Source organism: Bombina bombina, chromosome 2 (genome assembly GCF_027579735.1).
Source record: "Bombina bombina isolate aBomBom1 chromosome 2, aBomBom1.pri, whole genome shotgun sequence".
Classification (NCBI taxonomy): Eukaryota; Metazoa; Chordata; class Amphibia; order Anura; family Bombinatoridae; genus Bombina; species Bombina bombina.
Window position 1 is genome coordinate 419,453,928 of NC_069500.1, and position 26,011 is coordinate 419,479,938.

The window sequence follows — 26,011 nt, forward strand, 5'->3', positions numbered from 1 at the left end:
TCCCATTCCCCCGGATGAAAAGTCTGACGACTTAGAAAATCCGCCTCCCAGTTCTCTACACCTGGGATATGGATCGCTGACAGGTGGCAAGAGTGAGTCTCTGCCCAGCGAATTATCTTGGAGACTTCTGACATCGCTAGGGAACTCCTGGTTCCCCCTTGATGGTTGATGTAAGCCACAGTCGTGATGTTGTCCGACTGAAATCTGATGAACCTCAGTGTTGCTAGCTGAGGCCAAGCCAGAAGAGCATTGAATATTGCTCTTAACTCCAGAATATTTATTGGGAGTCCATGAACCCTGAAGCCTTCAGGGAGTTCCAGACTGCATCCCAACCTAGAAGGCTGGCATCTGTTGTTACAATTGTCCAATCTGGTCTGTGAAAGGTCATACCCTTGGACAGATGGGCCCGAGATAACCACCAGAGAAGAGAATCTCTGGTTTCCTGATCCAGATTTAGTAGAGGGGACAAATCTGTGTAATCCCTATTCCACTGACTGTGCATGCATAATTGCACAATTGCATAATTGCACTCATATTACAACAGTGGAAAGCCTCAGGAAACTGTTTCTAGGCAAAAAATCAAGCCAGCCATGTGGAAAAAAACTAGGCCCCAATAAGTTTTGTCACCAAGCATATATAAAAACGTCGCTATCACTGCATTTAAGGCTTAACTTACATTAATCCGGTATCAGCAGCATTTTTCTAGCAAATTCCATCCCTAGAAATATGTTAACTGCACATACCTTATTGCAGGAAAACCTGCACGCCATTCCCCCTCTGAAGTTACCTCACTCCTCAGAATATGTGAGAACGGCAGTGGATCTTAGTTACTTCTGCTAAGATCATAGAAATCACAGGCAGATTCTTCTTCTAATGCTGCCTGAGATGAAACAGTACACTCCGGTACCATTTAAAAATAACTTTTGATTGAAGTTAAAAAACTAACTATAATACACCACTCAATAAATATAACGCTAGTCTGGCTGCCTATGTCTGACCACCCACTCAACTGGTATCGCTTAGCCTCTGGTGACAAGGAAATTGTAGCCGTATCCACTCACCCACTCTTCTGTGCTCTACAAACACTTATGTCTCGGTGTGTAGAGAGAGGAGGAAAACCAAACTTCGCCACTCCTGCAGCAATCTGTGACTTAGTCCTCCAAACGTTGTACCGGTCACGTGGGTCTGGGCAGCCAATCAAGGCGTCGATGTGAAAAGAGCTGACGTCACTGAACACCCGGCTCTTCCAAATCACTCAGCTGTAAGGGAGATAGCCGAAAGCAAAAAATGCTGGCTCAAAAGTGGAGCGGTCCCTCAAAAAAACGCTTGAGATTTGAAAATGAAAAAAGGAGAATCCATAGAGCCAATTAAAAATAAAAACAACAAACGTTATTAGACGCTCATTAAAAATGTTTTTTTATACTCCGAAATGAAAAATAATGCACCCCTACACCTCAGCAGTCTTGGTGCGGCGCCTACCTGACCCTCTGACCGTTATGTTATGCACACTGTCACTCTGGATCGATAGGGGTTAAAAATGATGCAGCAGAAAAACGGATCACTGTCCTAGAAACCTGCTTGTATATTTTAGTGAAGCAGGGATCCTGAGAGGAACTCCGTTGAAAACTTGTACTTCTAGGCTAGGCCAAAGCAAAAATCGCCAATAACTAGGCCCCGCCCCTTTGTAGTCGTGTCTAACCATCTCTATCTCACATAGGAAAAATGTTAACGTTTAGTCATGTGGGAACCACCATTAAAGTCCAGCCCCAGTGCCTGTAACATGCTGTTTCATACTCTCCCTCTGAGAGAATAATGTCCCAAGTGCTTATAATATAATGCTATAAGCTTACTGTGTAAATTCTTTATGAAGTGTAATAAAGTGCTCCATTTTCCTATAACAGCTTAGGAAAAAAATAAGCACTTGCCTCATGTTGCTGCCTAACAGCCAAGGCAGTTCAGCCGGTTTGAGGAGTCCCATCTCTCCACATGGACCTCTGAAATGAATTAGGTTAGGGCAGCAATACTGTTTGGGAGGCACAGTGAGTTTAAGTATGTCTCACAAGTTCCCATTGCTTTAAAGCCACCAAAGCTCTTTCAACAGAGACTGAAATGGAACACAGCTATACCCCAGGACAAAGCAGTATTAGAATATACTGCAAAATAAAATAATAAACTCTTGATTGAAGAATCAAATCTAACAACCTCACTTTACCGCATCCTATCTTAACGCAGGCAAAGAAAATGACTTGGAGTGGGAGAGAGGGGATGGGCTATTTAACAGCTTTGCTGTGGTGCTCTTTGCTGCCTCCTGGTGACCAGGAGGTGAATATCCCACAAGTAATGAATGATCCCGTGGACTCGTCGTGTCTAAAAACGGAAAGACCTTTTATGTTTATTTGAAGGCGGTATAGCAGCCATAGCCTTCTGTATCGCATCAGCAATATAATTTTTCATATCAACAGGGATATCATGTACTTTAGATGTTGAAAGAAGAACAGATACTGTACTAGCACTAATAGAAACCTTTTCTGCATTCAAAAACTTATCATGACAACTGTTACATACTTCAGCTGGAAGTATAATCTCCACTAGCTTACAACAGATACACTTAGCTTTGGTAGAACTGTGTTCAGGCAGCATGGTTCCTACATCAGCTTCTGAGACAGGATCAGATTGAGACATCTTGTAAAATGTAAAAAAAGAAAAATAACGTTAAACAGAAATATCTTATTTCCACATATAGCAGTTTCAGGAATGGGAAAAAATGCAAATGCTAAAATTGGCAAAAAAAAAGCAAATAGCATAGCCCTCTGAGCATAAAGAAGGAAAGGAGCATATAGGAAGTGAGGTAAAATAAAACAAAATTTTTTGGCGCCAAGTATGACGCACAAAGCAAAAGGAAGTTGAGAATTTCTTTTGCGCCAACAAACATCCGGAAATGACGCAACTAGTGTCATAACAAACACAATTTCGTGCGAAACAACCTAGCATCAACTAAGACACAGGAAATGACGAACTTGCGTCATGACAGACACACATTCACGCCCAAAAAAATTCTCGCTCCAAGAACAACGCAATAAATAACAGCATTTTGCGCCCTCGCAAGTCTAATTTGCCCACAAGTTTTTCTAAGCAAAAACAAGTCAAATTGAAAAAAAAAAAGACTATACCCCAGGTAAGACAAAATTCCTAAACATGATTCCCATAACGAAACTACTGGACTGCAAAGGGAAATACACATAGACCTGACTCATGGCAAATATAAGTAAAATACATATATTTAAAACTTTATATCAATACATAAAGCGCCAAACCATAGCTGAGAGTGTTTTTATGATAAGGATTGGTACAGACCAAACGCAGCCCCATTGATTCCTATGGGGAGAGGAATTTTATGAATACACCTAACACCCTAACATGAACCCTGAGTCTAAACACCCCTAATCTTACACTTATTAACCCCTAATCTGCCGTCCCGACAGCGTCGCCACCAACATTATAATTATCAACCCCTACTCTGCTGCTCCGGACACTGCCGCCACCTACATTATCCTTATGAACCCCTAATCTGCTGCCCCCAACATCGCCGAACCCTACATTATATTTATTAACCCCTAATCTGCCCCCCCAACGTCGCCGCAACCTACCTACACTTATTAACCCTAATCTGCCACCGTCGTCGCCACTATAATAAAGTTATTAACCCCTAAACCTAAGTCTAACCCTAACCCCCCCAATTTAAATATAATTTAAATAAATCTAAATAAAATAACTACAATTAAATAAATTATTCCTATTTAAAACTAAATACTTACCTATAAAATAAACCCTAAGATATCTACAATATAACTAATAGTAACATTGTAGCTAGCTTAGGATTTATTTTTATTTTACAGGCAACTTTGTATTAATTTTAACTAGGTAGAACAGTTATTAAATAGTTATTAATTATTTAATAACTTCCTAGTTAAAATAAGTACAAATTTACCTGTAAAATAAACCCTAACCTAAGTTACAATTACACCTAACACTACAATTAAATAAATTACCTAAATTAACTACAATTAATTACAATTAAATTAAATAAACTAAAGTACGAAAAACAACAAACACTAAATTACAGAAAATAAAAAAAAATACAATTTTTTAAAACTAATTACACCTACTCTAATCCCCCTAATAAAATAAAAAAAAAAAAAAAAAAAAAAAATTCCCTACCCTATACTAAATTACAAATAGCCCTTAAAAGAGCCTTTTGCGGGGCATTGCCCCAAAGTAATCAGCTCTTTTACCTGTAAAAAAAAAAAATACCCCCCCAACATTAAAACCCACCACCCACACGCCCAACCCTACTCTAAAACCCACCCAATCCCCCCTTAAAAAAATCTAACACTGCCCCCTTGAAGATCACCCTACCTTGAGACGTCTTCACCCAGCCGGGCACAAGTGGACCTCCAGAGGGGCAGAAGTCTTCATCCGATCCGGGGCAGAAGAGGTCCTCCAAGCGACAGAAGTCTTCATCCAGACGGCATCTTCTATCTTCATCCATCCGGAGCGGGTCCATCTTCAAACGAAGTCCAAGCGAAGAATGAAGGTTCCTTTAAATGACGTCATCCAAGATGGCGTCCCTTGAATTCCGATTTGCTGATAGGATTCTATCAGCCAACCGGAATTAAGGTAGGAAAAATCCTATTGGCTGATTCAATCAGCCAATAGGATTTAAGTTCAATCCTATTGGCTGATCCAATAGAATTGAGCTCACATTCTATTGGCTGTTCCAATCAGCCAATAGAATGCAACCTCAATCCTATTGGCTGATTGCATCAGCCAATAGGATTTTTCCTACCTTAATTCCGACTGGCTGATAGAATCCTATCAGCCAATCGGAATTCAAGGGACACCATCTTGGATGACGTCATTTAAAGGAACCTTCATTCTTCGCTTGGACTTCGTTTGAAGAGGATGCTCCGCGTCGGCTGGATTGAAGATGGACCCGCTCCGGATGGATGAAGATAGAAGATGCCGTCTGGATGAAGACTTCTGCCGCTTGGAGGACCTCTTCTGCCCGGATCGGATTAAGATTTCTGCCCCTCTGGAGGTCCACTTGTGCTCGGCTGGGTGAAAACGTCTCAAGGTAGGGTGATCTTCAAGGGGTTAGTGTTAAGTTTTATTAAGGGGGGATTGGGTGGGTTTTAGAGTAGGGTTAGGTGTGTGGGTGGTGGGTTTTAATGTTGGGGGAAGGGAATTGTATTTTTTTTCACAGGTAAAAAAGCGGATTACTTTGGAGCAATGCCCTGCAAAAGGCCCTTTTAAGGGCTATTTGTAATTTAGTATAGGGTAGGGATTTTTATTATTTTGGGGGGCTTTTTTATTTTATTAGGGGGATTAGAGTAGGTGTAATTATTTTTTTATTTTCTGTAATTTAGTGTGTGTTGTTTTTCGTACTTTAGTTTATTTAATTTAATTGTAGTTAATTGTAGTTAGTTTATGTAATTAATTTAATGATAGTGTAGTGTTAGGTGTAATTGTAACTTAGGTTAGGATTTATTTTACAGGTAAATTTGTCTTTATTTTAGCTAGGTAGTTATTAAATAGTTAATAACTATTTAATAACTATTGTACCTAGTTAAAATAAATACAAAGTTGCCTGTAAAATAAAAATAAACCCTAAAATAGCTACAAATGTAACTATTAGTTATATCGTAGCTAGTTTAGGGTTTATTTTATAGGTAAGTATTTAGTTTTAAATAGGATTAATTTATTTAATTGTAGTAATTATATTTCGTTTTATTTAAATTATATTTAAGTTAGGGGGGTTAGACTTAGGGTTAGACTTAGGTTTAGGGGGTAATTAATTTAATATAGTTGCAGCGACGTTGGGGTTGGCAGATTAGGGGTTAATAAATGTAGGTAGGTGTCGGCGATGTTAGGGACGGCAGATTAGGGGTTAATAAAATTTAACTAGTGTTTGCGAGGCGGGAGTGCGGCGGTTTAGGGGTTAATATATTTATAAAAGTGGCGGCGATGTCCGGTCGGCAGATTAGGGGTTAAAAACTTTATTAAAGTGTTTCCGATGTGGGGGGCTCGGTTTAGGGGTTAATAGGTAGTTTATGGGTGTTAGTGTACTTTTTAGCACTTTAGTTAAGAGTTTTATGTTACGGCACTAGCCCATAAAACTCTTAACTACTGACTTTTAAATGCGGTATCAGTCTTGACAGGAGAAGGTGTACTGCTCACTTCTTCCAAGACTCGTAATACCGGCGTTATGCAAGTCCCATTGAAAAGATAGGATACGCAATTGACGTAAGGGGATTTGCGGTAAGCTCGACTCGCGGAAGAAAAGTGATCGATACACCTGTACCTGCCTGACTCGTAATATCAGTGGGCGTTAAAAAGCAGCGTTGGGACCTCTCAAAGTTGCTTTTTAAGGCTAACGCAAGACTCGTAATCTAGCCGTTTGTTTTGTATTTGTAATCCACAGGTAGCATAAATATGCATTAAGTCAGTACTGCAGACATAATCACTATCGCTTAGATTTAGAGTTTTGCTGCCGAAGGGGTCTTTTTTTTTCTAGCGCTGCTTCTAAACAATGCTAGTATTTAGAGTTCTCTGAAGGGCTGCAATAGGCTCCAAAAAGAGAGCGTAAAGGCATATTTACCTCCACTTCAACTCTCAATACCAGCGTTGCTTACGGTAGCGGCTAAAAGGAAAAACGTGCTTGTGCACGATTCCCCCATAAGAAACAATGGGGCAGTTTGGGATGAAAAAAAACCTAACACCTGCAAAAAAGCTCCTAACGCAGCCCCATTGTTTCCTATGGAGAAACAGTTTCTAAGTCTGCACCTAACACCCTAACATGAACCCCGAGTCTAAACACCTCTAACCTTACACTTATTAACCCCTAATCTGCCGCCCCCGCTATCGCTGACACCTGCATTACACAATTAACCCCTAATCTGCCGCTCCGGACACCGCCGCAACCTACATTATACCTATGTACTCCTAATCTGCAGCCCCTAACATCGCCGACACCTATATTATATTTATTAACCCCTAATCTGCCCCCCCAACGTCGCCGCTAATTTACCTACACTTATTAACCCCTAATCTGCCGACCGGACCTCGCCGCTAATAAATGTATTAACCCCTAAAGCTAAGTCTAACCCTAACACCCCCCTAAGTTAACTATAATTTTTTTTTTTAATTTGTTTTTAGAGGTTTTGCACATCCATTACATTTGTTAAAAGTTCAGCAGTCACTACAATAGGAACATCATAAAATGATATAGTCATTACAATTAGAGCTACAAAAATTACATAATATAAGGCTACCAAAGTACGGTAGGACAGGACAAATCTATGCATCAAATTACAACCGAACTAGAAAAGTGGAACCTCATTTAAATTTTTATTTAGGATAAATACACCTCTAATGATTCAGCAGGCCACTCATGGACCCATATAGACTAAATGCTTTAGAGGAGGTGTTCTAATGTAACACATGGTCACTTTTGGACCTTAAGATAATAATAAGATTGATTCCCCCAACTTGGAAAAGAACGGCCACTATTGGACCGTTAATAAAAGAGTGCGATGGGGAAGGGGAGTATAAAAGTAAAAGATTGTAAAGGCCGCTTTTGGGCCCAGTTTCTAACACTGGTATACAAAATGAGAGGGGAACCATCAATATAGGCACGTTAAGTTAGCCAGATACGGCAGGGGTTGGAGTGTCATGTAACTATAGAGCACTACAGGTAGGTATATAGCCATGGATAAGTATCTGATTCTTTCTAGTCTTCAATTATTAGTATGGGTATAGGTGCACTAGAGTATTCTCTCCTTAAGCCCATAATTTTGGAGCTAATTAAAAAAGGGTAAGAAGGAAAAAGCCTTCCAATTATCATCCATTTACACTAGTGGGTAATTGCCCACTACTATCAAGTATAGTGGTCCACGAGGAGACATGTAGTAGCACATCCCGGTAACAGTATTGGGACTACGGCTATCAGAAACTATATGTATATAGATAAATATATATACTGGGATAGTGTGCAAATGGGCCTGGACTTCTTAAAATAATTAGTAGGAAGCCAATGCCATATGGACGTCAGATGCTATGTGGCGGAATATATTCATAAGCTAAGGAGGGTAAGGCAGCTAAAGCAAGGTTAATACAGTGCTTGTAAATAGGGAGAATCCTGGGATTAGTTTATACCCTGAGTTACCCATAGAGAGGGGACATAGCCATTATAGGGATATAGGAGCAACTAATGAAATACTTATGTGCTGTCCTATAGAACTCACAGCTTTACTTATCACAGTAGCTTTTTATCTAGGGAACTATATTGACTGTAATTTATACCTGTAATATATATATGCACTATGGTAGGGACTATGAAACTCTAGGGAAATTCAACCTAAAAGAAGTAGGAAACAAACATTAACCATTATATTAAGCAGCTTAGTTAAAGCATAACATGAAACATTGAACTTGTAGAGAGCAACTTAGCTAGAGCATTTGACTGTGTTACACAACTAATTATACCATGGGTCAATACTCTACATATCCATTGCTATTTAATACAATTTGACTTAGTATAAACAAGTGGCATGATCGCTATCTTTAGGGAGATCATCTTGGACAAAGCATATAAGAGTTTCTCAAGTCCCTTAGGAACACTAAGGTTGGATGTCCTGGGGGAATGTACATACATGCTGGCTAGTAACTAGGACAGACCACAGATATTAATAAAGCTTCTGATTGGGAAAAACCTCATGAACCCAATAGCCAGTTAGTCAAATACAGGACTCGTATATGAAAAAGATACCATTGCGTAGTACTAGCCAAATATTACAGATCTCCCGATGTGTTCCAAGTGAAGATTGTGAAGCATAACTTTTAATTTACCCCACGCCTTGTCTCAAGTCTAGAGAATCACTGTCCCTGTCACATAGCGCCAAGCTGAGATAACGCCACTTCCAAGGAATGCCCGAATAAGAGGAGCATACTCTCTGTGGGATTAGGACTTGTATGCATCCTCAGCAAGGCCTCAGTTTCCTTGGGTGTTTAAGAGATTTCTGCTAATTTCCCCTCCTGCTCCGGTCGCGGTTATAAGTGGATGGGTAGAAGGTAGCAGGCTGGGGTTGTCGGCTAGAGTGGATCTGAAGCTGGACTGTCTCTGCGTCACTGCATCATCCTCCGTTATTGCTCGGGTAGTATCCGGGGAAGCGGTCTCCTCTGTTAGCATGTAGAACGCCTCCGTCTGCACTACACATGCAGCTCCGATCTGCAGACCTGACTCAAGTGCCTGCCCATCACAAAGCCCAGTCCCCCCACTGGGTGCCTGTCTGCGGGAGACGGATGCCCCCTTGCCAACTAAGTCCAACCAGAAAGGCATAGTGTCCCCTTTACTCACACTTGGCGGGGCTTCTGCAGTAGTGGGACTAAGAAAAAGCCTACACAGTTCAGCCTCCAAGTTCCGATAATGATCAGTTATGTGCCGCTTCATCTCATGTTCCCATTTGTTTAGGGCCTCCATCCTGTTTTTCCCCCTTTATAAAACAAAGCTCGTATGGCTCCTTTTCAACCTCACCGAACCTTAGATGGGTTATCCTGGAAGATGGTTTCCTTTGTAGTGTAGTAGGCAGTTAATTAAAAACTGCTATACCCCAGTTTATGGGGGGGGGGGGGGGTCGAAATTCTACTGCAAGGCCGCCGCCTAAGAACTCAACGGGCCAGATCTGGATCCTATAGGTCATAAGCTTCTGCAATTCAGAATAGTTCAATGCTGCTCCCCTCTATCTAGTGAAAGATAAGGTGGATATTAGTAGATATTGCAGAATCACTGCCTAAATCTGCGGATCGAGCAGATCACTGTAGGAGCAACAGATATTGCGACCATTCATGGCCGCTGCCTAGCCACGTCCCCAGTTAAATATAATTTTAATCTAACGAAATAAATTAAATCTTATTAACTAAAGTATTCCTATTTAAAACTAAATACTTACCTGTAAAATAAACCCTAATATAGCTACAATATAACGAATAATTATATTGTAGATATTTTAGGATTTATATTTATTTTACAGGCAACTTTGTATTTATTTTAACTAGGTACAATAGCTATTAAATAGTTATTTACTATTTAATAGCTACCTATTTAAAATAATTAAAAAATTACCTGTAAAATAAATCCTAACCTAAGTTACAATTAAACCTAACACTACACTATCATTAAATAAATTACCTACAATTAAATAAACTAAACTAAATTACAAAAAAAAAAAACCCACTAAATTACGAAAAATAAAAAAAAGATTACAAGAATATTAGGCTAATTACACCTACTCTAAGCCCCCTAATAAAATAAAAAAGCCCCCCAAAATAATAAAGGTCCCTACCCTATTCTAAATTAAAAAGTAACCAGCTCTTTTACCAGCCCTTAAAAGGGCTTTTTGTGGGGCATGCCCCAAAGTAATCAGCTATTTTGCCTGTAAAAAAACACAATACCCCCCCCCCAACATTACAACCCACCACCCACGTACCCCTACTCTAACCCAAACCCCCCTTAAATAAACCTAACACTACCCCCCCCCCCCCTGAAGATCTCCCTACCTTGAGTCGTCTTCACCCAACCGGGCCGAAGTCTTCATCCGATGGGGCAGAAGAGGACATCCAGACCGGCAGAAGTCTTCATCCTATCCGGGCAGAAGAGGACATCTGGACCGGCAGACATCTTCATCCAAGCGGCATCTTCTATTTTCATCCATCCGACGACTAATGACGGTTCCTTTAAATGACGTCATCCAAGATGGCGTCCCTCGAATTCCGATTAGCTGATAGGATTCTATCAGCCAATCGGAATTAAGGTAGGAAAAATCTGATTGGCTGATTGAATCAGCCAATCAGATTCAAGTTCAATCCGATTGGCTGATCCAATCAGATTGAGCTCGCATTCTATTGGTTGATCGGAACAGCCAATAGAATGTGAGCTCAATCTGATTGGCTGATTGGATCAGCCAATCAGATTGAACTTGAATCTGATTGGCAGATTCAATCAGCCAATCAGATTTTTCCTACCTTAATTCTGAATCCTATCAGCCAATCGGAATTCGAGGGACGCCATCTTGGATGATGTCATTTAAAGGAACCGTCATTCGTCGTCTAGTCGTCGGGGAAGAAGGCTGTTCCGCGCCGGAGGTCTTGAAGATGGAGCCGCTCGTCGTCGGATGGATGAAGATAGAAGATGCCGCTTGGATGAAGATGTCTGCCGGTCCAGATGTCCTCTTCTGCCTGGATAGGATGAAGACTTCTGCCAGTCTGGATGTCCTCTTCTGCCCCATCGGATGAAGACTTCGGCCCGGTTGGGTGAAGACGACTCAAGGTAGGGAGATCTTCAGGGGGGTAGTGTTAGGTTTATTTAAGGGGGGTTTGGGTTAGAGTAGGGGTAATGTGGGTGGTGGGTTGTAATGTTGGGGGGTGGTATTGTGTTTTTTTTTTTTACAGGCAAAAGAGCTGATTACTTTGGGGCATGCCTCGCAAAAAGTACTTTTAAGGGCTGGTAAAAGAGCTGGTTACTTTTTAATTTAGAATAGGGTAGGGACCTTTATTATTTTGGGGGGCTTTTTTATTTTATTAGGGGGCTTAGAGTAGGTGTAATTAGCCTAATATTCTTGTAATCTTTTTATATTTTTTGTAATTTAGTGTTTGTTTTTTGTAATTTAGTTTAGTTTATTTAATTGTAGGTAATTGTAGGTAATTTATTTAATTTATTTAATGATAGTGTAGTGTTAGGTTTAATTGTAACTTAGGTTAGGATTTATTTTACTGGTAATTTTTTAACTATTTAATAGCTATTGTACCTAGTTAAAATAAATACAAAGTTGCCTGTAAAATAAATATAAATCCTAAAATAGCTACAATATAATTATTCGTTATATTGTAGCTATATTAGGGTTTATTTTACAGGTATTTAGTTTTAAATAGGAATACTTTAGTTAATAAGATTTAATTTATTTTGTTAGATTAAAATTATATTTAACTTAGGGAGGTGTTAGGGTTAGACTTAGCTTTAGGGGTTAATACATTTATTAGAGTAGCGGCGAGGTCCGGTCGGCAGATTAGGGGTTAATACTTGAAGTTAGGTGGCGGTGACGTTGGGGAGGGCAGATTAGGGGTTAATACTATTTATTATAGGGTTTGCGAGGCGGGAGTGTGGCGGTTTAGGGGTTAATACATTTATTAGAGTAGCGGCAAGGTCCGGTCGGCAGTTTAGGGGTTAATAAGTGTAGTTAGGTAGCGGCAACATGGGGGGGGCAGACTAGGGGTTAATAAATATTATTATGTAGGTGTCGGCGATGTTAGGGGCAGCAGATTAGGGGTTCATAGGGATAATGTAGGTGGCGGTGGTGTGCGGTCAGCAGATTAGGGGTTAAAAAATTTTATTATAGTGGCGGCGATGTGGGGGGACCTCGGTTTAGGGGTACATAGGTAGTTTATGGGTGTTAGTGTACTTTATAGCACAGTAGTTAAGAGCTTTATAAACCGGCGTTAGCCCAGAAAGCTCTTAACTACTGACTTTTTTTGTGTGGCTGGAGTCTTGTCGGTAGAGGGTCTACTGCTCACTTCAGCCAAGACTCTAAATACCGGCGTTAGGAAGATCCCATTGAAAAGATAGGATACACAATTGGGGTAAGGGGATCTGCGGTATGGAAAAGTCGCGGCTTGAAAGTGAGAGTTCGACCTTTACCTACACGACTCTAAATACCAGCGGGCGGCCAAAAGTCTGACTTTCAGACTATGGGATTCCTCAATTAGCCGCTTCACAGAGGTGATAGTGTGTACAAGTGTATACTTATAAGCAGTTAATGCAAGAAAGCAGATAGCATATGTAAACATGCAGGTAAATCTTGATATATGTAGCGAATGTTAATATGCCGCAAATGAGACAATCATGTTAAGCTTCAATCCACAAAAGGTTATACATGCAAGGCAATCTTTCACACCATCTGACTAACTGGTAACGGATATGAACCTTTGTCATAACCGCTTCACAGAGGTCTCAGCGTGTGTGTTGCAACATAGCGATAAGATTACCTGCTCCAAATTGGACAAAGATAGACCCTACATATCCATTGCATTGTCACCAGTAATGGTAGTTCCCAAACACAAAACGCATTCTTCGTTTTTCAAATTCTGGTTGATAGATAGCTGGAAGACTCTTAAGTGCACAGCATGCCTTCACTCATATGCCCCATATGACAGAAACAAATTGAAGCGGCAGTGTTCAGCTGTTAACACTGCCGTGGTTCCACTGCTACGCGCGTTTCACCTGTTCCAAACATAAAGGCTTCTTCTGGCTTTATATCATTGGTGGATACTTCCATCTATTTAAACAGTAAACTCCGCCTGTTTAACTATTAATAGACCGGTCAAATATAGTCAAAACATTTCTATATCGGTTGTCATAAAGTTACCGCTGTATAGTATATTTTTCCAATTTGACACAATATGTTTATCTTTAGTTCAATCACAAAGACATCTCACCCGTGTGCTGAATAGACAAAAGGATGGCTTTCTCTTTTAATATCCAATGTATCGGGAGGATCAAACCTATACATCTATTTCAATCCCCTAAGAATGATCCAAAATTAATTTCTTCATTAAGACCAAAAGGTTTAAGGCTTTTCAAATTAAAGATCCACTTACTTTCTTTGCATAGTAGGATCTTATCCAGATTCTCCCCTCTGCTCTTAATATTTACAAGCTCTAACCCTCTAAAGTGTAACAGATTTTTATTGCTATTGTGACACTCCATGAAATGTCTAGCCACACTGCTGTGTTTAATGCATTTATTTTTAATGTCACATTTATGTTCTTTTATTCTTTCTTTTAACTCCCTCTAGGTTTTACCAATGTAAATCATTGGACAGAAAATGTGTGTATGGTGTTTACTATGTGTCAGACCTGCTAAGCTCACAATGCTACCCCAATTCTGATATCCTCCCAATATCAGATCGTACCTAGTGGGGATGGGGAGCGCTAAGACAGCTGTGAGTTGGACGTGTCTATTAAAAACGGTGTATTTATACTATCTTTATACTATCTGTGTATTTAAATGTGACAATATTATGCTCTTAATAATCCTTTAATAACTCTTAAAAGAAATTGTGATGTGATAACTAGTGTAGGATCAATACCTCATTATCCAAGTATTCTCTAAGTATCTAAATAAAATTACCGCTTCTTGAACATGTGATGGGGAATATAAGATGAGATCCTAAATATTTTATAAAACACTTTTTGCACTAGTTATTTTGGTAAGGAATCCTATTATTTGTAATTGTAAATGATGTGTGCAAACGGTGCAGGGAGATTATCCCTGCACTTAGTATCCCACAGGTATAATAAAGGTAAACGTGTATATAATCAATTATATAATTTACTTCCAAGTCATAAACAATAGCAAGTTTAAAAATGTGACAATATTATGATGACCAAACGTTATAAATAATCATAACTTCACAATACACAGGTACATGAAATAAAATCTGTTTAGAATAGAAACATTATTTCCATATCCTAAGCACAGTTAATAAAAACGAAACACCCTGTTTTCAAAAAGCATACATACTATATATACATCAATTAGCAATATAAAACATTCATATATAAAACATTCATATGTAAAATCTGTTTAAAAATGAGAACAATGTATCCTTATTCGGAGCACAGCTGTTTTCACGGAACACACTATTTCAATCAATGTGATGAATGATAGAGTATACTTTGTGTCTCTTGAATTACGTATATATTTTAATCAGTCTGCTTATAAGTTGTGGCCACAACTACCTGTCCCAGGTTAGTATCAATTTGTATCCGAATTGTCCCAAAATAAGGATGTGTATGATAACGATTTAGTGGCACTCCCCCTAACCGGACCACTGATCGCTCTTACCTCCTTTTCTTCAAGGGTCTTGGGAAGCGGCTCGTAAGTATTTTTACCTTATGTGAGAGAAATTGGAATCCGTTTCGAGTCGGCGTCTCTCTGTTTGGTAGTTCCCGGCAGCTCACTTCCTACTCATTTGTTTGACGTTGTCCGTTCCATGTGACTATTGGAGGGCCAATCGGGTAACCGGATCGTGGGGGGAGTGTATTCTATTCAGTATCGCTGGTTCTCTGGAGCCTGTTTAATCCACACAGGATTGTCTATGTCTACGCGTTTCAGCGCTCTGTTGCGCCTTTATCAAGACTTATCCAGATTCCCCCCTCTGCTCTTAATATTTACAAGCTCTAACCCTCTAAAGTGTAACAGATTTTTATTGCTATTGTGACACTCCATGAAATGTCTAGCCACACTGCTGTGTTTAATGCATTTATTTTTAATGTCACGTTTATGTTCTTTTATTCTTTCTTATAACTCCCTCTAGGTTTTACCAATGTAAATCATTGGACAGTCACATGACACCATATATATTACACCTTCACTTTTGCAAGTTATATGTCCCTTAATTTTATGTAGTATTCCTTTGGAGTCATAAAATGTATCACCTATTAACATATTAGTGCATACTGAGCAATGGATACATTTATAGTTGCCATTTCTGTGTTTTCTAGATAGCCAATTGCCACTCTTTGGTACTAGGTGGCTATGGACTAACAAAGTATACACCAATGATATCAAGTCGGAAGAAGCCCGTATGTATAGAACGGGTGAAACGCGCAAAGCAGTGGAACCACGGCGGTGTTAACAGCTGAACACTGCCTCTTCAATTTGTTTCTGTCAAATGGGGCATATGAGTGAAGGCGTGCTGTGCATTTAAGAGCCTTCCAGCTATCTATCAACCAGAATTTGAAAAAATGAAGAATGTGTTTGGGAACTACCATTACAGGTGACAATGCAATGGATATGTAGCGTCTATCTTTGTCCAATTTGGAGCAGGTAATCTTATCGCTATGTTGCAACACACGCTGAGACCTCTGTGAAGCGGTTATGACAAAGAATGATATCTGTTACCAATTAGTCAGATGGTGTGAAAGATTGCCTTGCATGTATAATATTTTGTGGATTGAAGCTTAACATGATTGTCTCATTTGCGGCATACTAACATTCGCTACATATATCACGATTTACCTGCATGTTGACATATGCTATCTGCTTTCTTGCATAAACTGCTTATAAGTATACACTTGTACACACTATCACCTCTGTGAAGCGGCTAATTGAGGAAATCCCATAGTCTGAAAGTCAGAGGGTGTGATTGACTGCATGCTATATAACACATAGTGATGATGTCTGCAGTACTGACTTAATGCATAGTTATGCTACCTGTGGATTACAAATACAAAACAAAGTTTCCAACACAACATTCCAAATTACTATATCCTCTGTGAAGATCGTACCTGCAATTCTTACAGGTGTTCAACAAATGTTATCCATGATTTAGGATGTGTTTATGGACATTGTTGTATGAACTTGGTTATGTTGCAGTTTTTATTGCCCAATAGATTCAAATTGCTATGATGTTGCCAATTATTAATACAAATTGTTAAGGTTTGCTATTTGAAAGGTGGTCTCTTTTTGTTCAGCTTACTAGTCCCCTTTAGTCCTCTTGCTTTCTCCCCTAGGGATTACTATTTATGAAATAATAGTTTAGTGCTGGACAATAGTGGTCTTTTTACTTTGAATTCAATATATATATATATATATATATATATATATAAATAAAATATACACACACACACATATATGTGTATGTTAATTTATATATATATATATATATATATATATATATATATATATATATATATATATATAATTCGATAGAGAGCACTCTCACTTCTAAAGTCCATATGCCAGGGTGCCCGCAAATCAATATACAGGAGAAGGAAGGCACTCACTGGTCTTTTAATCAAAGAAAGATTTATTCAAGCGTGACGTTTCGGGGACACACTCTGAGGTCTGAGGAAGGGGAGTGTCCCCCCGAAACGTTACGCTTGAATAAATCTGTCTTTGATTAAAAGACCAGTGAGTGCCTTCCTTCTCCTGTATATATATATATATATATATATATATATATATATATATATGTATTTTTTCTTCTTTTTTTAAAACCTTTTATCTTGACTGAAAATGAGCTCTGCTCCTGTGCAGGAATCCAATACAGGCATGTAGCAGTAGGGATGGGGGGCTGCTCCTTTCAGAAATGCTGTGCCTTACTGATATCAAATACATTGTAGGTGCCGTTAACCCAGCAGCTAGCTAGCAGAGGGGACTGCAGTTTTAACCTTTTTGGCAGTCGGGGGTTAAATGCATCTGCTATGTATTTGAGTCGTTTCTCGGAGAGCAGGAGATTGTGTGGGAGGTTCCATAATGATTATATACCCTAAGTTTCAGACTGCAGATGTCCCTAGGGGGAAATATAAGTAAGTGGCTTTCCTTCCTCTTCACATCTCCTGCATGGGCTCTGCTTTTAGACTTCTATAGATTGTGATCTTAGTAGCAGCCGATCAAACAGAAAGTGAAAGTAAAACAGCCATTTTACAAATGTGTGCTAAAAGCAACCACTAGATGGAGCTGGTTTGCAAGAAATCACATACAAATCAATGCAGTACAGATCAATGCAGTACAGCCACATCTGAGGATTATTATTTTTTTTAGCAAAAAAATCGCATACTCTTGCAGTTTTTACATCGCGGTGATTAATCACGGTTTTAATTGGCATATGCGATTAATCGTGCAGCCCTACTGTGCACATTACAGGTTATTCCTATGTCCCTGTATCATTCAGCTGCTGTGAAGAGTCTTTTCTGCCTTCTTTGTAAATGATACTCTTTAGGGACTCTGGGTCTCACATAGGTCTAAGCTCCCAATTTGTAATCCATAAGCAAGTAGCTGGAACAACCTCTATTTTCAACCAACTCCTACAAGGCCAAGAACAAAACTATGAGAAAGATGGGAGGTGAAAGGGATTTTAAGCTCTGATATGGGTTCTTTACCTCCTCCTAGTGGTGGGAAATATATCCCATATGTTATGGAGGACTGTGGACCATCATAAGTTTACAAAAGAAGAAAAACACTCTGAGGAAGAACTAAATGTTAAAACTCCCAGCAGTCAAACTGAGAAAGCAGAGTTATTAGAATGCAGAGATTTGTTCCTGCTTGAATCAAGCAAATACCCCTGGAAAAAGCACATTTTGGGGAAGAAGTAAAATAAATTATAAGCCCAAGGGACTGTTGAAGCGTCTATCAATTATGCCTGAGGATCACTCAACCTTGATCCAACTCTGGGGGAGTTTGTGGATCAGACATAACATCAGGAGGTCGGTCTCCTCGATAGATCCCAACGTGGTATCAACAGAATGAAAATTTCTGATTGAGAGAACCTCTGTCATTGCCAAAGCACTGTGGTACCAACTTGATGATTGAAATAAGTAACCACCGTGATGTTGTCGGATTGAAAGCAAATTTAAACGAACCAATCTGAGAAAGCCAAGTCTGAAGTGGTCTGAACATCAAATGTGGGATTGATATCCCCTGCAATCTTGATGAAAATGCAGAACAGCCCAATCTTCACCTTCTCCTAAACTAGGCAAAGACAATACTGAGGTGGGAGAGGAAGTAGGAGGGATACTTACATCTTTGTTTGGGGTGTGGGTGTCTTTGTCTCCTCCTGGTGGCTAGGAGATGAATTCCCTCAAGTAAGGATTTTTGTAGACTACCTCCACAAAAGAAAACAGTAGGTTTTATATCCCATTAAATATGCCAGGACACAAAATCTAAACAGAACCTAATAATCAAGACATTCCACATATGCACAGACACTAAAAGTTATGTTAGGAAATTATAGGATCATTACCAAAAGAGAGAGCAGAAGAGTCCTCCTTTTCATGTAGTATTTGTGTAGCTGAGTTCCCCTGTTTGTTTTTTTGGCCAAACCTACAAACAGAAAAATAATAAAAGAAAATATTATAGATTTATATAGATTTTATAGGTATAAAAAAAAAAAAAAACTTGCCATAAAGTAGCTTGGCTAAAATTGCTAAAGTGTCAACTTTCAATTTTATAAAACTGAACACTACATCTCATATGTTAATCTATGGAAACTTTTCCAAATTTCTGAGATCTTTATAAATAAGCTCATACAAAGATACCTAGAGCGAATTCCCCTAAATTTGAGCATACAGCTTTGAGAAGATGGCAGCTGAATTGTGACAATAGTAATGAAATACAAAACAAGCAAAGAAAAATGACAAACACACCAGATTTTTTGGAAATAGTGGACATGCCACTGGATAGAGGGTATGTATTGATCCAGCCCTGAGCAGTCTGTTGTCGAGAACCAACTGTCACATCAAGGTTACTACGGGTGACATCTGCCATCACAGAAAGGCTATTCATTGAAGGATCTTGGTTATCTTCAGTAAAAGAAAAACAAACAAGTCACAATATGCATCATACCCTATTATAAGATATCTGCAGAATATTCCAATCCCAGTCATATTCTGTGGTTATATTGGTATGATATTGCAAACAAGACAGAAATTGATAGACAACACAAGTAATTCTGTTTGAAATTTGAGCTCTATTATCCAAGCACTTTTTTAAATGATTGAATCATGCTGTTGTCATTGCAAACTCACATAGGGTCTGATGATCTAAAGCTCTCCTCTCAGATAAGATGATATAAAATGATCCTCCAGCACCGTGAAATCCCTCAGAATATTATAAAAAGGCAGATTTTTGCTTCTCCAAGGGGCTTTCCCTGCATTTATGAATGTGAAGGAGAGACGAGCCCAGTGCAGTATAGCACTGCAAGACATGAGAGTTCTGCTGCATTTACACTTTGTTTTTTATTTTAAACTAGTTGCTAAGCATGCCCAGAGGGCAGGCTATGTGATAAAAATGCAACCGCACAAGCGACAAAATATAAAAAAGTAAAAATACAGGATAAAAATAAACAAAGCTATCCAAAATAATGAAATTAAACCTAAACTAATACCCCTATAAAAATAAAAAATTCCTCCAAAATAAAAACACCCCCTAATCTAATACTAAACTACCAATAGCCCTTAAAAGGGATTTTTGTAGGGCACTGCCCTAAAGAAACCAGCTCTTTTATATTAAAAATAAACAAAGTCCCCGCTAACAGTAAAACCCCCCACCCACCAAATCCCCCCAAAATAAAAAAAAACTAACACTAATAAACCTAAACTACCCATTGCCCTTAAAGGGGCATTTGTATGGGCATTGCCCTTAAAAGGACATTTAGCACTTTTTCACTGCCCTTAAAAGGGCATTCAGCTCTTTTTGAAATTGCCCAATGAACCCTAATCTAAAAAATCAAACCTCCCCCAAAAATTAAAAAACTAACTAACACTAAAGCCCCAAATAGGTACTCACAGTTTCAGAAGTCCGGCGGAGAAGGTCTTCTTTCAGGTGGGTCATCAACTTCATCCACAGCGAAGGCGGCGCGGAGCAGAGATCCGGAGCGGTCTTCCCAGATGTTGTGATCCTCGGCGGTGGTCATCTGTGGCAGCGTCGGCAGTGGTCCTCGGCGGCATGGAGGCTCCTCTTCATCCGAAGAGCGGGCAGTTAGTTTATTTTTTTCTTAATAGTTCGTACGGGCTTTTTTTTTTTTAAATACTTATCGCGGGCGGTTATTTTTGTCGTTGTTGTAATGGTCTGTTTGTCTTTGCTGCATCCCTGTGGATTCCGAAAATAGCAGGCTGGCCTGCCATTTTCGGAATCCATCTGGATGCAGCTTCACCTCGCACTGCCAAGATTCCTTTGAGAATGCGTGTGCAACTGGCGACACCGACAGACGCGTTACAAACGCGATTATAGTATAGATCATTTAAAAACATAACAAGAAATTTTAAAATAATTGCTGTATCTAAATCTACTGTAAACGTGTTAAAATACAAAATAGAAAGTGCAAAGCTTAAATGTAATAATAATAATAAAAAGACCCAATGTGAATTGTAAATTAATATAAAATAAAAAGCACAAGTGTATGTGTAACACAATTCTTATGTTATGCAGTGCTCATCTCTCCATCACATAAAGAAATGCAGAGAACACCATCTCATCTGAGCGGAAAGCTTCATGGGAGTCATCTCTCATTTCTCTTTCAGGTTCAGCCCTTTTTCTTATAGCATTCAGTAAGTTCCCCGTTTAGACTACACTAGAATTTCTCTCCAAGCAGGGTAATCTTATGATTAGGCCCAAAGTGTGTTCCACAACTTTAAAGGGATATGAAACCCACATTTTTCTTTAATTATTCAGATAGAGCATGCGATTTTAAGCAACTTTCTAATTTACTCTTACATGTTTCTTCATTCTCTTAGTATCTTTGTTTGAAAAGCAGAAATGTAAGCTTAGGATCCGGCCCATTGCTGGTTCAGCACCTGGGTAGCACGTGCTGATTGGTAGCTAAATGTAGCCACCAAATCAGCTACCCACGGTGCTAAACCTAAAATGGGTCGGCTCCTAAGCTTACATTCCTGCTTTTTCAAATAAAGATACCAAGAGAACAAACAACATAATAAAATGAGTAAATTAGAACGTTGCTTAAAATTGCATGCTCTATTTGAATCGTGATAAAAAAAATTGTGTTTCATATCCCTTTAATTGCTGTTACTGTAAAAAACATTAACTTCTGATGAAGTTGAAATCTTCTTTTCTCTAGTCTTAAATTCTAACCTCTTGTCACCTTAAATTTTCATGGTATGTGCACCAAGCGTGTTAAGCATAAATTTAGGTTACCTATTCTTTTCATGGCTGGACTGTTATCTGACGGACATTTGTGTAACAGATAATATTCAGACAGACAAAAAGTTGTCGGATAACAGTCCGGCCACAAGATAGATAAGTATAGATACAGAACGAAAGATAGACAGACAGACAGATAAGGATAGATACAGATCGAAAGACAGACAAATAGATGATAGTTACATAAAAGCCTGTTGTGCAGTGTGGAACCCATGGTTAGGTTCCCAGTGGTGGTTGTGGTGCCCGAGGCTCTAATTAGAACAGAGCACTCTGGATCATATCTGCCCTCGGCCGACCTCGGAACACAGTCTCTCAGACCTATGTCTGCCTGACTAATGTGCTTCGGCATTCTGTCCGTTGGCATTTTGTCCGAGCACCGTTACTTGTACTATTGTTATTGTGTTCTACTATCTAAACTGCATGAGTAAAACTAATTTTCCTAATCTGACCTTCTATAGACTACACTGGTTAACATGTACCATCTCTTTGCTACTAGTTTATCATATGGAACAAAATTTTATTATTCCATAAACTACTACCTTACCAGTCACTGCTGTCAGCTTCCTTACTAGCTCAGTAAAATAATGTAATCTCACTCCATCCCCTGCTAACTCTGTCATTATTATCTACAGGCATCAATGTTACTGGATGGTTTCTCGACTCTTTCCACAATTTGTCAACACAAACTGCAACATGAGAAACCCAAGCAACTGCAACATGAGAAACCCAAGCAACCAGAGAACAGCAAAACAAAATTTATGCTTACCTAATTAATTTCTTTCTTTCCGGATATGGAGAGTCCACAATGTCATCAATTACTAGTGGGAATATCACTCCTGGCAAGCAGGAGGAGGAAAAGAGCAACACAGCAAAGCTGTTAAGTGTCACTCCCCTACCTATAATCCCAAGTCATTCGACCAAAGGGAAATGAAGGGAAAAAAAAAAGGAATAACACAAAGGCGTAGAGCTGCCTGAGCTTTAGTAAAAAATAACTGTCTTAAATTTAAGGGAGGGGTCGTGGACTCTACATATCCGGAAAGAAATAATTTTATCAGGTAAGCATAAATTTTGTTTTCTTTCCTAAGATATGGAGGGTCCACAACGTCATCAATTACTAGTGGAAACCAATACCCAAGCTAGAGGACACAGATGACTAGGGAGGGAGAACAAGACAGACAAGAAAAGTGATATTAAGATGCAACACTCTGTCTCTAATAAGCTTATCCCAGATTAGGTAAACAAACCTCCAGTGTTTACCTGTTGCAAAAGTAAAAATGAGAAAGTTGGGATAGCGCTAAGACTAGCTTAGAGATAAAAAATATAAAAAATAGCAAGGAGCAATAATCCACTATATAGTGTTCATAGATGAATGCAAAAGGTTAAAAAAGTAAATTAATATTGATATAATATAAAATAAATTGATTTATGTGAACAAAAAAACTTCCAGATTCATAGCTAGGGACAGATGAATTGATTATAAAATAGATGTGCTTTTAGCCTTAATAAATGATCAGCATCACATCTATTTTATAATCAATTCATATGTCCCTAGCTATGAATCTGGAAGTTTTTTTGTTCACATAAATCAATTTATTTTATATCATATCAATATTAATTTCCTTTTTTAACCTTTTGCATTCATCTATGAACACTATATAGTGGATTATTGCTCCTTGCTATTTTTTATATTTTTTTTTTATCTCTAAGCTAGTCTTAGCGCTATCCCAACTTTCTCATTTTTACGTTAGGGAGAACAAGACAGGCAGACCTAAACAGAAGGCACCACCGCTTGAAGAACTTTTCTCCCAAAAGAAGCCCCCGCCGAGGCAAAAGTATCAAATTTGTAAAATTTGAAAAAAGTATACAGAAAGGACCAAGTTGCAGCCTTGCAAGTCTGTTCCACAGAAGCTTCATTTTTAAAAGCCCAAGAAGAGGAATGAGCTGTAATTCTCTCAGGAGGCTGCTGCCCAGCAGTCTCATAAGCAAAACGAATAATACTTCTCCACCAAAGAGAAAGAGAAGTGGCAGTATCCTTCTGACCTTTACGCTTTCCTGAGAAACAAACAGGGTAGAAGACTGGCGAAAATCCTTAGTCGACTGTAGATAGAATTTTAGAGCATGCATGACATCCAAATTGTGCAACAAACGTACCTTATGAGAAGAAGGATTAGGACATAGAGAAGGAACATCAATTTCCTGATTAATAATTCTATTCGAAAACCACTTTAGGAAGAAAACCCAACTTAGTACGAAGAACTGCCTTATCAGCATGAAAGATAAGGTAAGGCAAATCCCAGTGCAAAGTCGAGAGTTCAGAGACTCTCCAAGCAGAAGAGATAGCAACATGAAACAAAACCTTCCAAGATAACAACTTAATATCTATGAAATGCAATAGCTCAAACGGAGCCTGCTGCAAAACTTTAAGAACAAGGTTAAGGCTCCAAGGAGGAGCAACACATTTAAAACACAGGCCTGATTCTGACCAGGGCCTGAGAAAAAGATTGAACATCTGGCACATCCGCCAAAAACTTGTGTAACAAAATAGATAATGCAGAAATCTGACCCTTCAGAGAACTGACTGACAATCCTTTCTCTCTAGACCCTCCTGAAGAAAGGACAAAATCCTAGGAATCCTAACCCTACTCCAAGAGTAACCTTTGGATTCACACGAGTAAAGGTATTTATGCCATACCTTATAGTAAATTATTCTAGTAACAGGCTTGCGAGCCTGGATCATGGTCTTAATGACCGACTCAGAAAAACCACGCTTAGACAGAACTAAGTGTTCAATCTCCAAGCAGTCAGCTTCAGAGAAACGAGATTTGGATGAAGGAATGGACATAATAGAAGGTCCTTCCTCAGAGGAAACCTCCAAGGTGGAAGAGATGACATCTTCACTAGGTCTGCATACCAGATTCTGCGAGGCCATGCAGGGGCTAATAGAATTACGGATGCCCTATGCTGAGTGATATGCTAGACTGAAATCCCAAGGAACCACCAGAGCATCTATCAGGGAGACCTGAGGATCTCTTGACCTTGAACCGTACCTTGGAAGCTTGGCATTCTGCCGGGACGCCATCAGATCCAACTCCGGCACCCCCCATTTGAGGCTTATCCTGGAAAACACCTCCGGATGAAGAGCCCACTCCCCGGGATGAAAAGTCTGTCTGCTCAGAAAATCTGCTTCCCAGTTGTCCACTCCTGGAATGTAGATGGCAAATAGACAACAATTGTGAGCTTCCGCCCACTGACTAATCTGAGCCACCTCCTTCATGGCTAATGAGCTCTGAGTTCCTCCCTGGTGGTTGAAGTAAGCCACTGAGGTGATGTCCGACTGGAACCTGATAAACTGGGCTAAGGACAACTAAGGCCAAGCCATCATAGCATTGAACATCGCTCTCAACTCCAGAATCTTTATGGGGAGAGCAGACTCCTCCCGAGTCCAAAGTCCCTGCCCCTTTAACGAGTCCCAGACTGCTCCCCAGCCCAGCAGGCTGGCGTCTGTAGTCACAATCACCCAGGAAGGTCTCCGGAAGCATGTGCACTGAGACAGATGTTCCTGAGAAAGCCACCATGGGAGAGAATCTCTTGTCGACTGATCTAGCTCTATCCTCTGAGACAGATACGAATGGTCTTCGTTCCTTTGTCTGAGCATGCATAACTGCAGAGCTCTCAAATGGAATCGAGCAAAAGGAATGATGTCAAAGGAATGATGTCCATGGAAGCGACCATCAGACCAATTACCTCAATACATTGAGCCACTGGTGACCGAACAATAGACTGTAGAGAGAGGCAAGCGGAGAGAATCTTTGATTTTCTGACCTCCGTCACAAAATTTTTCATAGGTAGGGAATCTATTATGGTCCCTGAAAAACAAAAAACAAACCCATGTAGCTGAAACAAGGAAACTCTTTTCAGATTCACTTTCCAACCGTGGGAACGTAAAAAAGTCAACAAGATCTCTGTATGAGAGTTTGCTTGTTGAAAAGATAGGTAGGGCGCCAGTGCAATTCCCTGAGACCTGATCACTGCCAAGAGAGCCCCCAGAACCATTGAGAAAATTCTGGGAGATGTGGCAAGGCCAAAAAGAGCCACAAGCTGAAAGTGTTTGTCTAGAAAGGCGATCTCAAGAACTTGGAAACATGAAGATACGCATCCTTCAGGTCTATGGTCGTCATGAACTGACCCTCTTGGACCAAAGGAAGAATGGACCGAATGGTTTCCATTTTGAAGGATGGT

General features: G+C 39.5%; 1 protein-coding gene across 1 annotated transcript in view; it reads right to left on the reverse strand.

Moving 5' to 3' along the window:
• Nucleotides 1-26,011, reverse strand: part of PI4KA (phosphatidylinositol 4-kinase alpha) — a 442,522-nt gene that overhangs the window by 80,604 nt on the left and 335,907 nt on the right. Inside the window, 2 exon segments of the mRNA XM_053701959.1 lie at nt 18,858-18,937; nt 19,261-19,416. Of these exon segments, the coding sequence (XP_053557934.1) occupies nt 18,858-18,937; nt 19,261-19,416 (236 nt within the window).